The sequence below is a fragment of the Schistocerca gregaria genome, chromosome 1 (assembly GCF_023897955.1).
Source record: "Schistocerca gregaria isolate iqSchGreg1 chromosome 1, iqSchGreg1.2, whole genome shotgun sequence".
NCBI classification, from domain to species: domain Eukaryota; kingdom Metazoa; phylum Arthropoda; class Insecta; order Orthoptera; family Acrididae; genus Schistocerca; species Schistocerca gregaria.
In genome coordinates this window covers 73,153,709-73,168,315 of record NC_064920.1, presented here as the reverse complement: position 1 = coordinate 73,168,315, position 14,607 = coordinate 73,153,709, and the positions used below count along the sequence as shown (strand labels likewise).

The 14,607-nt window shown below is 41.0% G+C and overlaps 1 protein-coding gene across 2 annotated transcripts in view; it reads right to left on the bottom strand.

Moving 5' to 3' along the window:
- The window catches only part of LOC126333765 (anaphase-promoting complex subunit 1), a 353,884-nt gene that overhangs the window by 301,331 nt on the left and 37,946 nt on the right, over positions 1-14,607 (bottom strand). For both annotated transcript variants that reach the window (XM_049996770.1, XM_049996779.1), the window contains exons 3-4: positions 13,910-14,174; positions 13,696-13,790 (exon numbers count right to left, since the gene is read on the bottom strand). In XM_049996770.1, coding sequence (XP_049852727.1) covers positions 13,696-13,790; positions 13,910-14,174 — 360 coding nt within the window. The remainder of the gene's footprint in view (positions 1-13,695; positions 13,791-13,909; positions 14,175-14,607) is intronic.

The following is a 14,607-nucleotide window of genomic DNA, read 5'->3' as shown; positions in this document are numbered from 1 at the left end:
GTCTTCAGTTGGCCTCCAATAAGTAATGTTCCACGGTCACATAGAGTCAGTTGTAGGAAGTTCCACAAATTTGGTAACATGTATGAGGAGCGGTCATAACAGTTTTATTATCACCTCAAAAAAGTACAATTATCTAATTAATCATTGGTTTCATCGAGCTGTACTCCAGTGAAACTGTTGTGCACAGTGACTGTGATGCAATTCAAACAGGAAGAAAGTCAGCAATCAGTCGCAATTCAATCTGTACTTTATTGCACATCTAAATTCCAATTACAGTATAGCTATCATCAGTGTATATGAAGCAAGTCATGCACATTCAGCTTACAAAACTATTGAGTCTACATGACGCACTTCATACACACTGATGATAGCTATACACTGCAGCTGATATATAGATCTGCAATAAAGTGCAAACTGAACTGCAAATGACTGGTGACTACTTTCCCGTCTCAATTATTTGTTTGTAATTGTATGTCAGCAGTAGCGCCACAGTACCATAGCACACCCCCAGAGGAGCTAAAGCAAACTTGCACAACTCTTTGATAAAACACAGTAGTTGCAGCAGCAGCAGCAGCAGCAGCAGCAGTAGTAGTAGTAGTAGTAGTAGTAGTTGTTGTTGTTGTTGTTGTCATCTTCACAGTTTTTATTCCCCACACTTCCTTCAATTACGAACTGACAATTTCTTGATGCCTCATGATGTGTCCTATCAACCAATCCCTTTTTTTAGTCAAGTTGCGATGCAAAACCTTTTTTTTTTTTTTGCCCCTTCATTCGATTCAGTGCCTCCTCATTTGTTTTTTGATCTACTCATCTAATCTTCAGCATTCTACTACAGAACCACATTTCAAAAGCTTCTGTCTTCTTTGTGTCTGAAATGCTTCTTATGCATGTTTCAGTTCTATAAACAGCTACATTCCCGACAAATATCTTAAAAAAAAAAAAAGAGTTCCTAACACTTAGTTTTGTCATAGATCTTAACAAATTCATCTTTTTTGGAAATGCTTTACTAGCGATTGGCAGTCTGCCTTATCATGTGGTAACATAATGTAATGTAACGTAATCTTTTTCGACAGCAATGGAAAATGGGCTGCTGTGTCAGGAAAAATTCAGACAGTTAAAGAAGTCAACTGGATCCTCCTGATACAGCTGAACATTTTCTTCTGTTGCTGAAAACAAATTACCTCACAATACTTCACTTCATCAGTAGCCTGAAACTTTTTTTTTGGCTTCTCTAGTGGTATGATACAGTACTGTGGTGGGGCCTATTCAATATATACCAGGACCACACACATGAACCTGTAAACGAACAAAAATTAATTAACCAACTTCATATTTTATGTGAAAATTAAAAGCTTATTACTAACCGACACATATTTAAAAATTGCCTCTTGTGTAAATAGAGTAGACTCTCATAAGTCTTTGCAGATTTTTGATCTCTTTTGCAATAATAATGAAACTTCTTGTTGGCACAGTGACTATCATTAAAGTCTTTGGTGGCAATAAATAAGCTTTAAATGAACTTTCGGAGCTACTGACGGCCTCGGGAGAGCCAGTCCTGACAAAACTCTACCATCTGGTGAGCAAGATGTACGAGACAGGTGAAATACTCTCAGACTTCAAGAAGAATATAATAATTCCAATCCCAAAGAAAGTAGGTGTTGACAGATGTGAAAATTACCAAACTATCAGTTTAATAAGTCACAGCTGAAAAATACTAACGCAAATTGTTTACAGATGAATGGAAAAACTAGTAGAAGCCGACCTCGGGGAAGATCAGTTTGGATTCCGTAGAAATGTTGGAACACATGAAGCAATACTGACCCTACGACTTATCTTAGAAGCTAGATTAAGGAAGAGCAAACCTACGTTTCTAGCATTTGTAGACTTACAGAAAGCTTTTGACAATGTTGACTGGAATACCCTCTTTCAAATTCTGAAGGTGGCAGGGGTAAAATACAGGGAGCGAAAGGATATTTACAATTTGTACAGAAACCAGGTGGCAGTTATAAGAGTCGATGGGCATGAAAGGGAAGCAGCGGTTGGAAAGGGTTGTAGACTCTCCCTGATGTTATTCAATCTGTATATTGAGCAAGCAGTGAAGGAAACAAAAGAAAAATTCTGAGCAGGTATTAAAATCCATGGAGAAGAAATAAAAACTTTGAGGTTCGCCGATGACATTGTAATTCTGTCAGAGACTGGAAAGAACTTGAAAGAGCATTTGAACGGAATGGACAGTGTCTTGAAAGGAGGATATAAGACGAACATCATCAAAAACAAAACGAGGATAGTGGGATGTAGCCGAATTAAGTCGGGTGATACTGAGGGAATTAGATTCGGAAATGAGACACTTAAAGTAGTAAAGGAGTTTTGCTATTTAGGGAGAAAAATAACTGATGATGGTCGAAGTAGAGACGATATAAAATGTAGACTGGCAATGGCAAGGAAAGTGTTTCTGAAGAAGAGAAATTTGTTAACATCGAGTATAGATTTAAGTGTCAGGAAGACATTTCTGAAAGTATTTGTATGGAGTGTAGCCATGTATGGAAGTGAATCATGGACGATAAATAGTTTGGACAAGAAGAGAATAGAAGCTTTCGAAATGTGGTGCTACAGAAGAATGCTGAAGATTAGATGGGTAGATCACATAACTAATGAGGAAGTATTGAATAGGATTGGGGAGAAGAGAAGTTTGTGGCACAACTTGACCAGAAGAAGGGATCGGTTGGTAGGACATGTTCTGAGGCATCAAGGGATCACCAGTTTAGTATTGGAGGGCAGCGTGGAGGGTAAAAATCGTAAAGGGAGACCAAGAGGTGACTACACTACGCAGATTCAGAAGGATGTAGGTTGCAGTGGGTACTGGGAGATGAAGAGGCTTGCACAGGATAGAGTAGCATGGAGAGCTGCATCAAACCAGTCTCAGGACTGAAGACCACAACATGAACTTTTAATTCTGTTTTACTCCAAATAAACTTCTTGGGTTTGTCACACATTTCGAGTACAAGAATATCTCATCAACACAACTGTTCGACATCTTCCGTTGGTAGTAGATGGTTTCATCACTGCTACAGGATGTGACAAGTGATAATTACACATTTTCATTGAAATTCATCTGGCCAGAAGTAGGAATTACGCACGCATGGGAAAGCGGCAACAGCTGGATGGAAGCAGCATTCATAGTGACCCCTACTAAGAGGTGAAGAGAGGGCTTCCATGTATGCACCGGAGGACAAATGTGCTGCCAGACACACTCAGAGGACCTGGTTCCTTCTCTTTTCATTTCATGGCAGCCAGTACCACATAATCCCAGAATGATTATGCTGACAATAAAACCTGTCTTCTTGTAAAACACATAATGTTCTTTATTCAGGCAATGCTCCGCTGTAGCTGATTTACCAGGTTGGTCCAGATGTGTGTATCACTGGTGTTCAACGCAATGTTCTTGTATGGTGCGACACATCTGCCCTGTATAAGATTTCCTACACTGGTGTGGGATCTTATATATGCGGTGTTTTCTAAAACCAATATCATCTCTGACCAAAAACAATAAATTCCTCAGTTTTGCTGATAGACAAAAACTACACTTGATGTGCCTCTTTAAGGATTCTTTCCATTCCTGAAGACATGCTGTCAAAATACAGCAAGAAAGCAATTGCAGTGGGTGCCTCAGCATCTTCATTTACATCCATACATTTGCTTGGAACACACTGCATATTTGTTTATCAGAATAACCATTCTGTTGGAACACTGTTCTTAGGTGTTGCAGCTCACTTGGCTGTCTGTCGGGATCTGAGACAATTTATGCTCTATGTACCAGGAAGCATAAGACATGTCCACATTGTACAGGGCGATGACAGTTTTTCGCCTGCAAATAACTCTGTGTTAGTTGGTTTGGAGTAGACACTATGTCCCAGCATTCAGTAGGTTTTTCTTCCAACAATGTCATCCGGGAATGGTAAGCTGCCACCTTTCTCCAATTCCACGGTAAACTGTATAGTCCAATAGAGTGAGTTAAAATGCAACAGACACATAGGTAGGATGAATAGGATGTGTGACTGCTGTTTACAGATGCAGGAGGAGTTGGCCACTATTCGCAAACAACTGAACGTGTTGAAGGCCACGGCCAGCCGTCTCAGGCTGCTGCCTCGGAGTGTAGTGGTAGTGGGGAGTCTGGTGCATCGCATGGCACACCCCAGGTGTTACATGCTTCACCCACTGTCCCCCCTGTCGAGACATCTTCATGGGTACCGGGCGCGATTGGGCCACCCTCTCCCCAAGGAGAGTGGCAGGTTCAGCGGCGTTCGCGGAGCACGAGGTGGAGGGCCAATGTGGAGGCTGGACGTGTGTCATCGCCCGCTCTGCCTGTTGGTGGACATGTGACCGCTCCTTCAGCAAGGTCCAATCAGGCACATGGAGTGAGGGGTTTATTGGTGATTGGGAGCTCCAACATTAGGCAGGTGATGGAGCCCCTTAGGGAAATAGCAGAAAGGTCGGGGAAGAAGGCCAGTGTTCACTCTGTCTGCTTGCCGGGGGATCTCATCTGAGATGTGGAGGAGGCTCTGCCGGCGGCGATAGAGAGCACTGGGTGCACCCGACTGCAAATTGTTGCTCATGTCGGCACCAATGACTCCTGTCATCTGGGTTCAGAGGTCATCCTCAGTTCATACAGGCGGTTGGCAGAGTTGGTGAAGGAGGAAATCCTCGCTCGCGGGGTGGAATCTGAGCTAACTATTTGTAGTATCGTTCCCAAAACCGATCGCAGTCCTCTGGTTTGGAGCTGAGTGGAAGGCTTAAACCAGAGGTGCAGATGATTCTGCAGAGATCTGGGGTGCAAATTTCTTGACCTCTGCTATCGGGTGGAGAAATGTAGGGTCCCCCTGAATAGGTCAGGCGTGCACTACACGCAGGAAGTGGCTACAAGGGTAGCGGAGTACGTGTGGAGTGCACATGTGGGTTTTTTAGGTTAGAGAATTCCCTCCCTAGGCCCAACAAGACGCCTCCTGAGACACGGCAAGGCAGGAGTAGGCAAAATGCAACAGGGAATAACAATATTAATGTGCTAATAGTAAACTGCAGGATCGTCTATAGACAGGTCCCAGAACTGCTCTCATTAATAAACGGTCACAATGCCCACATAGTACTAGAGACAGAAAGTTGGCTGAAACCAGATGTAAACAGTAATGAAATCCTAAACTCAGATTGGAATGTATACCGCAGAGACAGGCTGGACAGTGAATGGGGTGGCATGTTTACAGCGGTAAGAAGTGCAATAGTATTGAAGGAAATTGACGGAGATCCAAAATGTGAAAAAATTTGGGTGAAGGTCACAGTTAAAGCAGGCTCGGACATCGTAATTGGATGTCTTTATAGGCCCCCCTGGCTCAGCAACTGTTGTGGGTGAGCACCTGAAGGATAATCTGGAAAATATTTCGAGTAGATTTCCCCACCATGTTATAGTTCTGAGAAGAGATTTTAATTTGGCAGATATAGACTGGGAGACTCAAACATTCATAACGGGTGGCAGGGACAAAAAAATCCAGTGAATTTTTTTAAAGTGCTTTATCTGAAAACTACCTTGAGCAGTTAAACAGAGAACCGACTCTTGGGATAACATATTAGACCTTCTGGTGACAAACAGACCTGAAATATTTGGAACAGTTAACGCAGAACAGGGAATCAGCGATCATAAAGCGGTTACTGCATCGATGATTTCAGCGGTAAATAGAAATATTAAAAAAGGTAGGAAGATTTTTCTGTTTAGCAAAAGTGACTAAAAGCAGATTTCAGAGTACCTGACGGCTCAACACAAAAGTTTTGTCTCAAGTACAGATAGTGTTGAGGATCAGTGGACAAAGTTCAGAACCATAGTACAATATGCGTTAGATGAATATGTGCCAAGCAAGATTGTAAGAGATGGAAAAGAGCCACCGTGGTACAACAACCGAGTTAGAAAACTGCTGCGGAAGCAAAGGAAACTTCACAGCAAACATAAACATATCCAAAGCCTTGGAGACAAACAAAAATTACGCAAAGCGAAATGTAGTGTGAGGAGGGCTATGCGAGAGGCGTTCAATGAATTCAAAAGTAAAGTTGTATGTACTGACTTGGCAGAAAATCCTAAGAAATTTTGGTCTTATGTCAAAGCGGTAGGCGGATCAAAACAAAATGTCCAGACACTCTGTGGCCAAAATGGTACTGAAACAGAGGATGACAGACTAAAGGCCGAAATACTAAATGTCTTTTTCCAAAGCTGTTTCACAGAGGAAGACTGCACTGTAGTTCCTTCTCTAGATTGTCACACAGATGACAAAATGATATTGAAATAGATGACAGAGGGATACAGAAACAATTAAAATCGCTCAGAAGAGGAAAGGCCGCTGGACCTGATGGGATACCAGTTCGATTTTACACAGAATACGCAAAGGAACTTGTCCCCCCCTTCTTGCAGCGGTGTACCGTAGGTCTCTAGAAGAGCGTAGCGTTCCAAAGGATTGGAAAAGGCAAAGGATTGGAATAGGGCACAGGTCATCCCCGTTTTCAAGAAGGGACATTGAACAGATTTGCAGAACTATAGACCTATATCTCTAAGATCGATCAGTTGTAGAATTTTGGAATACGTAGTATGTTCAAGTATAATGACTTCTCTGGAGATTGGAAATCTACTCTGTAGGAATCAGCATGGGTTTCAAAAAATACGATCGTGTGAAACCCAGCTCGTGCTATTCGTCCAAGAGACTCAGAGGGCCATAGACACGGGTTCCCAGGTAGATGCCGTGTTTCTTGACTTCCGCAAAGCGTTCGATACAGTTGCCCACAGTTGTCTAATGAACAAAGTAAGAGCATATGGACTATCAGACCAACTGTGTGATTGGAATGAAGAGTTCCTAGATAACAGATTGCAGCACGTCATTCTTAATGGAGAGAAGTCTTCTGAAGTAAGAGTGATTTTAGGTGTGCCACAGGGGAGTGTCGTAGGACCATTGCTATTCACAATATACATAAATGACCTTGTGGATGCCATTGGAAGTTCACTGAGGCTTTTTGCGGAAGATGCGGTGGTATATCGAGAGGTTGTAACAATGGAAAATTGTACTGAAATGCAGGAGGACCTGCAGCGAAATGACGCATGGTGCAGGGAATGGCAACTGAATCTCAATGTAGACAAGTGTAATGTGCTGCGAATACATAGAAAGAAAGATCCCTTATCATTTGGCTACAATGTAGCAGGTCAGCAACTGGAAACAGTTAATTTATGGAATTATCTGGGAGTACGCATTAGGAGTGATTTAAAATGGAATGATCATATAAAGTTGATCGTCGGGAAAGCAGATGCCAGACTGAGATTCATTGGAAGAATCCTAAGGAAAAGCACTCCAAAAACAAAGGAAGTAGGTTACAGTACACTTGTTTGCCCACTGCTTGAATACTGCTCAGCAGTGTGGGATCCGAACCAGATAGGGTTGATAGAAGAGAGAGAGAAGATCCAACACAGAGCAGCGCACTTCGTTACAGGATCATTTAGTAATTGTGAAAGTGTTACGAAGATGACAGATAAACTCCAGTGGAAGACTCTGCAGGAGAGATGCTCAGTAGCTCGGTACAGGCTTTTGTTGAAGTTTCAGAATATACCTTCACCGAGGAGTCAAGCAGTATATTGCTCCCTCCTACGTATATCTCGCGAAGAGACCACGAGGATAAAATCAGAGAGATTAGAGCCCACACAGAGGCATACCGACAATCCTTCTTTCCACGAACAATACAAGACTGGAATAGAAGGGAGAACCGATAGAGGTACTCAAGGTACCCTCCACCACCCACCGTCAGGTGGCTTGCGGAGTATGGATGTAGATGTAGATGTAGATGTAGATGTAGATGTAGTGGCTCCATTCCATGGTGCCAAACCATACATGTACTGTCAGCATATGGCCAGGAGGAGGAAGATTGAAGATTTGTCGACTGTAGTGCTCTTTCCTCTAGGTCTTTTATGGGAGACAGGGCCCTTCCCAAGGCGACACCATCTACTTCTTCAAAATATTGATCATTAAAAAAGAAATAAGTTGAGGTAAGCACAAGTTTAAACAATATTATAATGCGTTTCTCAAACTGTTAATAAGCTCTAATGAGTCCTATAGAAGCATTTTCACAAATAAAGATACATCATCTAAGCTGACCAAAACCTCCTACAAAGTCGTCTGAATTCTAAATATGAAGGCCACAGTTTCCCAGGACAGGTCACAACGACAAAGCATGATATAAAGCTAAAAAATAGGTAGGCATTTCAAAGTTGGTTACTATGACACGAAGAGGTGATCCACCCTTGTGAATCTTTAGTAGGCCGTACATTCTTGGGGGAACTTGATTCACTTGATATTAGGTGGAACGGAATTCTTCTAGAGAAGGTTTAGAGATTTTCTCTGAACCTTGCCAGTCAGATCCTCACTTAGCTTGCAATACACAGGTCACTGAGCAGTGCATCTGTACTCTTGTTGTAGTCAATTCACAAGAGAAGGATAGTGGCCTTTCTCTTGTTGGCTGGTAAAATGAGGGTTTCTGTCTGCTCTCAAGTCCCACAGAGCCTTCCCTTCTCCTGAAGTAATACTGAACTTCCTATGTGAGGCTTATATTAAAATTCAACATGTGTCCCTCCTAAGCTCTTCGGCAATGTCACTGGGAGGTTTCAAAATTGCCCATTGCATCCCAGCTATCATATCTTGCATTGGGGCTGCCCAGGTGCAAAGGTCAGACTTTTCTCAAGCACTGTAACTGGTATGCTGTTCATAATCTTGTCCCTGTGATTAAACACGTTGCATTGTCATGGTCTATTTGGTTTTGGCATTCAGTTTACAAAGACAGGCATACTTTGCCATCTGGCAAACTTTAGCTTCTTGTTTAGTCCAGTCAGCTAGCACCCAGGTAGTGCTATATACCCAGTCCCAGGATACAGCAGAGGTTTGAAGAGGTCTTTAGGTGTAGTGATAATTTCATGGGCACTATGTGCAGATCCCATCATGTATAATGTACCCTCTTTCTCACCAGAGCTGCACTAGCCCATTACTTAATTTTACTACTGGATGCAGAGCCAGTATGGTGTTAATTTAGCAAACGTAGGGGTAGTTTGCCTGTAATGCCAACTCAATAAAACTGTCATTGTTAACTGTAATTTACCTCCCTTATTACATAATTCGTTCATCTCTCATATGCCACTGGCCATCTCCTCCCCACAGAGGCACCAGATAAGACTTTTCAGGGTTTCCCGCTGTGTGTATTGCAAATACACTTCTTCATGTTTGCCAATGGATAACACTGTGCAGATCCCATATTTCATCAACACAACTGTCAGACATCTTCAGGTGATGGTAGTTGTTGTTATCATGGCTGCAAGATGTGCTGGTGATGACAGTGGATGGAAGTGGCACTCATAGTGTCCTGTACTGGGAACTGAAGAGACACATTCTGTGTGTGTGTGCTGTGGCAATAACTGTACTGTCAGGCACTGATTACTTATACATATTCCAAGTATCTACCATTTAATAAATGGAACAAAAAGTTAAAATGTCAACTGAGGTAAGTAAGCTCAATAATTTCACAGACTTCTTGCAGATGATGTCATTATCTATAATGAAGTACTATATGAAAGAAACCCCCACGAACCATGGACCTTGCCACTGGCAGGGGGGGAGGGGGGGGGGGGGGGGGGGGGAGGCCTGCGTGCCCTTGGCGATACAGATAGCCGTACTGTGGGTGCAACCACAATGAAGGGGTATCTACTGAGAGGCCAGACAAACATGTGGTTCCTGAAGAAGGGCAGCAGCCTTTTCAGTAGTTGCAGGGGCAACAGTGTGGATTATTGACTGATCTGGCTTTGTAACATTAACCAAAATGGCCTTGCTGTGCTGATACCGCGAATGGCTGAAAGCAACGGGAAATAACAGTCGTAATTTTTCCCCGAGGGCATGGACCTTTACTGTATGGTTAAATGATGATGGTGTCCTCTTGGGTAAAATATTCCGGAGGTAAAATAGTCGCCCATTCAGATCTATGAGTGCGGACTACACAGGAGGACATCATTATCAGCAGAAGTAAAGCTGACGTTCTACAGATCGGAGAATGGAATGTCAATTGGGCAGGCAGGTTAGAAAATTTAAAAAGGGAAATGGATAGGTTAAAGTTAGATACAGTGGGAATTACTTAAGTTCGATGGCAGAGGGAACAAGACTTCTGGTCAGGTGAATACAGGATTATAAAAACAAAATCAAATAGAGGTAATGCAGGAGTAGGTTTAATAATAAATAAAAAAATAGTAGCACAGGTAAGGTACTAAGAACAGCATAGGGAATTTATTATTATAGCCAAGATAAGACATGAAGTCCATGCCTACTACAGTAGTAAAAATATATATGCTAACTAGCTCCACAGATGACGAAGAGACTGAAGAAATATACGATGAGATAAAAGAAATTATTCAGATTGTGAAGGGAGATGAAAATTTAATAATCATGGGGAACTGGAATTTGATAGTAGGAAAAGGAAGAGAAGGAAAAGTAGTAGGTGAATATGGAATGGAGCTAAGGAATGAGAGACGAAGCCTCCTGGTAGAATTTTGCACAGAGGATAACTCAATCACAGCTAACACTTGGTTCAAGGATAATGAAAGAAAGCTGAATGCGTGGAAGAGGCCTGGAGACACTGGAAGGTTTCAGATAGATTACATAATGGTAAGATAGAGATTTAGGAGCCAGGTTTTAAATTGTAAGACATTTCCAGGGGCAGACGTGGACTCTGGCCACAATCTATTGGTTATGAACTGTAGATTAAAACTGAAGATGTTGCAAAATCATCCAGGTGAGAATTTAAGGAGATGGGACCTGGATAAACTAAAAGAACCAGATGATGTACAGAGTTTCAGAGAGAGCATTAGGGAACAAATGACGAGAAGGGGGAAAGAAATACAGTAGAAGAAGAATGGGCAGCTTTGAGAGGTGATATAATGAAGGCAGCAGAGGATCAAGTAGGTAAAATGACGAGAGCTCATTGAAATCCTTGGGTAACAGAAAAGATACTGAATTTAATTGATGAAAGGAGAAAATATAAAAATGCAGTAAATGAAGGAGGCAAAAACGAATAAAAACGTCTCAAAAATGAGATCGACAGGAAGTGCAAAATGGCTAAGCAAGAATGGCTAGAGGACAAATGTAAGGATGTATATACCACTAAGGGTAAGACAGATATTACCCACAGTAAAATTAAAGAGACCTCTGGAGGAAAGAGAACCACTTAGATAAATATCAAGAGCACAAATGGAGCAAAGCAGGGAAAGCAGAAAGGTCTATAAAAAGAGGGTCTATACAAGGTCAATATACTTGAAGGCAATATTATAGAAAGTAAAAGGATGTAAATGAAGATGGAATGGGAGATATGATACTGCGCAAAGAGTTTCACAGAGCACTGAAAGACCTGAGTCGAAACAAGGCCCCCGGAGTAGACAACATTCCATTAGTACTATTGATAGCCTTGGGAGAGCCATCCCTGGCAAAACTCTACCATCTGGTCAGCAAGATGTACGAGACAGGCGAAATACCCTCAGACTTCAAGAAGAATATAATAATTCCAATCCAAAAGAAAGCAGGTGTTGACAGACGTGAAAATTACTGAGCTATCAGTTTAATAAGTCACAGCTGCAAAATACTAGCACAAATTCTTTACAGACAAATGGAAAAACTGGTAGAAGCTGACCTTGGGGAAGATTAGTTTGGATTCCGTAGAAATGTTGGAACACATAACGCAATACTAACCCTATGACTTATCTTAGAAGACAGATTAAGGAAAAACAAAACCCACACTTCTAGCATTTGTAGACTTAGACTAAGATTTTGAAAATGTTGACTGGAATACCCTCTTTCAAATTCCGAAAGTGGCAGGGGGTCAGATACAGGGAGCGAAAAACTATTTACAATTTGTACAGAAACCAGATGGCAGTTACAAGAGCCGAGGGCCACGAAAGGGAAGCAGTGGTTGGGAAGGGCGTGAGACAGTGTTGTAGCCAATCGCCAATGTTATTCAATCTGTATACTGAGCAAACACTAAGGGAAACAAAAGAAAAATTTGGAGGAAGACTTAAAATCCATGGAGAAGAAATAAAAACTTTGAAGTTTGCCGATTACATTGTAATTTTGTCACAGACAGCAAAGGACCTGGAAGTGCAGTTAAATGGAACTTGACAGTGTCTTCAAAAGAGGCTATAAGATGAACATCAACGAAAACAAAATGAGGACAACCGAATGTAGTTGATGATGCAAAGGGGATAAGATTAGGAAATGAGACACTTAAAGTAGTATATAAGTTTTGCTATCTGGGGACCAAAATAACTGATGATGGTCGAGGCAGAGAAGATATAAAATATAGACTGGCAATGGAAAGGAAAGATTTTCTGAAGAAGAGAAATTTGTTAACACTGAGTATAGATTTAGATGGCAGGAAGTATTTTCTGAAAGTATTTGTATGAGTGTTGCCATGTATGGAAGAGAAACATGGACGATAAATAGTTTAGACAAGAAGAGAACTGAAGCTGTTGAAATGTGGTGCTGCAGAAGATTGCTGAAGATTAGATGGTAAGATCACATAACTAATGAGGAGGTAGTGAACAGTTTTAGGGAGAAGAGGAATTTGTGGCACAACTTGACTGGAAGAAAGGATCAGTTGGTAGGACATGTTCTGAGGCATCAAGGGATCACCAATTTAGTATTGGAGGGCAGTGTAGAGGATAAAAATCATAGAGGGGGACCAAGACAGGAATATACTACGCAGATTCAGAAGGATGTAGGTTGCAGTACGTAATTAGAGATGAAGAAGCTTGCACAGGATAGAGTAACATGGAAACCTGCATCAAACCAGTCTATGGACTGAAGACAACAACAACATATGATAGAAGTGAAAATTTTCCAGTCTGACTTTGATAATATTTCAAAGTTGTGCAAAGATTTCCAACTTGCTTCAAATGTTCAGAAATGTAAAATTGTGCACTTTGCAAAACAATAAGTAGTTCACATGACTATAATATGAACGAATCCTAATTGGATAAGTCAACTCATACAAATGCCTGAGTGAATCTTAAGTAAATCCAGTGGCAGATATTAGTTTATTGCTAAGATACTGGTAAAATGCTATCAATCTACAAAGGAGACTGCTTACAAAATAGTTACATGAGCCACATTAGAATATTGCTCACCTACGTTGGGACTCATACTGAGCAGGATGAAAAAGGGATATAATCATAGAAGTATGCAAAGGACAGACTGTTAAGAGAACCAGGACATGGGTTTTGTATCACCTCTGGCCAACTTCTCTGAGGTGAGTGCACCACGATTAACAGCATTAGTCAGGTATTTGGGACTTTATAAATGCAACAGTAGAAGCACCTCATGTCTTTATGTGACATACATAGACTCACTGACTTACACAAACTTTATACTTACTTTAAATGCTACAGTTGTGAAGGCAATGGGAAACATGAAAATTTTTTTTAACAAATATTTAGGCTTTTTTATGATTTGCAAGGATTTTGAGGATCAAGTGCTCTTAATTCTTTTTAATTATATTTCTGCTGTTCATTTGGATCCAATAACAAGTTGAATTGATCAGATAGGATTTTATATAACTCAAAACTTCAGTTTATTATTATTCTACTGAAATACAAACCTCAAACTGAAGAGATGAAACATAATCTTCGCCATCTTCAGTATAAACTTTGATGTTTTCAGCATCTATTAAGCAAACAGCAGGTGTAGGTGCCCCTGTAAAGTGCCCACAGTATAATTTTTCTACAACACACTAACTTTAGTGAGATATTAACAACAACATCAAAGTTACTTGTGTACATATAACTACTTTAACAACCTTTGGTTGTACATACCTTCTGGTTCTTCTGTTGGGGCCCTTCCAGCTGTCCAGCTAAGGATAGGTTTATCAGAAGAAGAAACATGGAATGTACACCAGATGGCAGCTTGCAATGGTGTTTCACTTGTATAACTACTTTTTATCACTTTACTGCTGTTTGGATTTCTATGACTTGACATCGACCCCTGGCTCCACACAGCTATTTTACCATTCATATACAGCTCCTCTTCACACTGCTGATCATCATCTAAGCTTGCCCTTATGCGCCAGTTTTCACGATTCTGCCAACAAGAATTGTTTCCATAACTGCAAGCTGTTTACACTAAAAACAGTATTACCATATACTTGGTAGTGAACGAGTAATTGTTTATGCAACTGGATGTGGGTGTGAGGAAAGGACTGAGCAACAAAGAAGATGGGGGGGGGGGGAGTTTTTTTATTAATAATGCAATAAAGATAGCAAGTATTCATCTTTTGGAATTGCAGTTCTTGTATTTGCCATGTCTGCAGTAAAACTTATGGGATATAGGGTCAGCCTGTTATTCAAAACACTGTTTTTTCATGTGACCCAAATATGTTTCAGAACATCAGTGGGTTTTCTTTATTCAAGACTGTAAAATGTGAACATATTTTTGGGTGATAACTAATATAAGAAAGTTATGCCTACAGACAGTTTTTATTTCTTGTGTTATTGCCTTGATTTTACATTATATG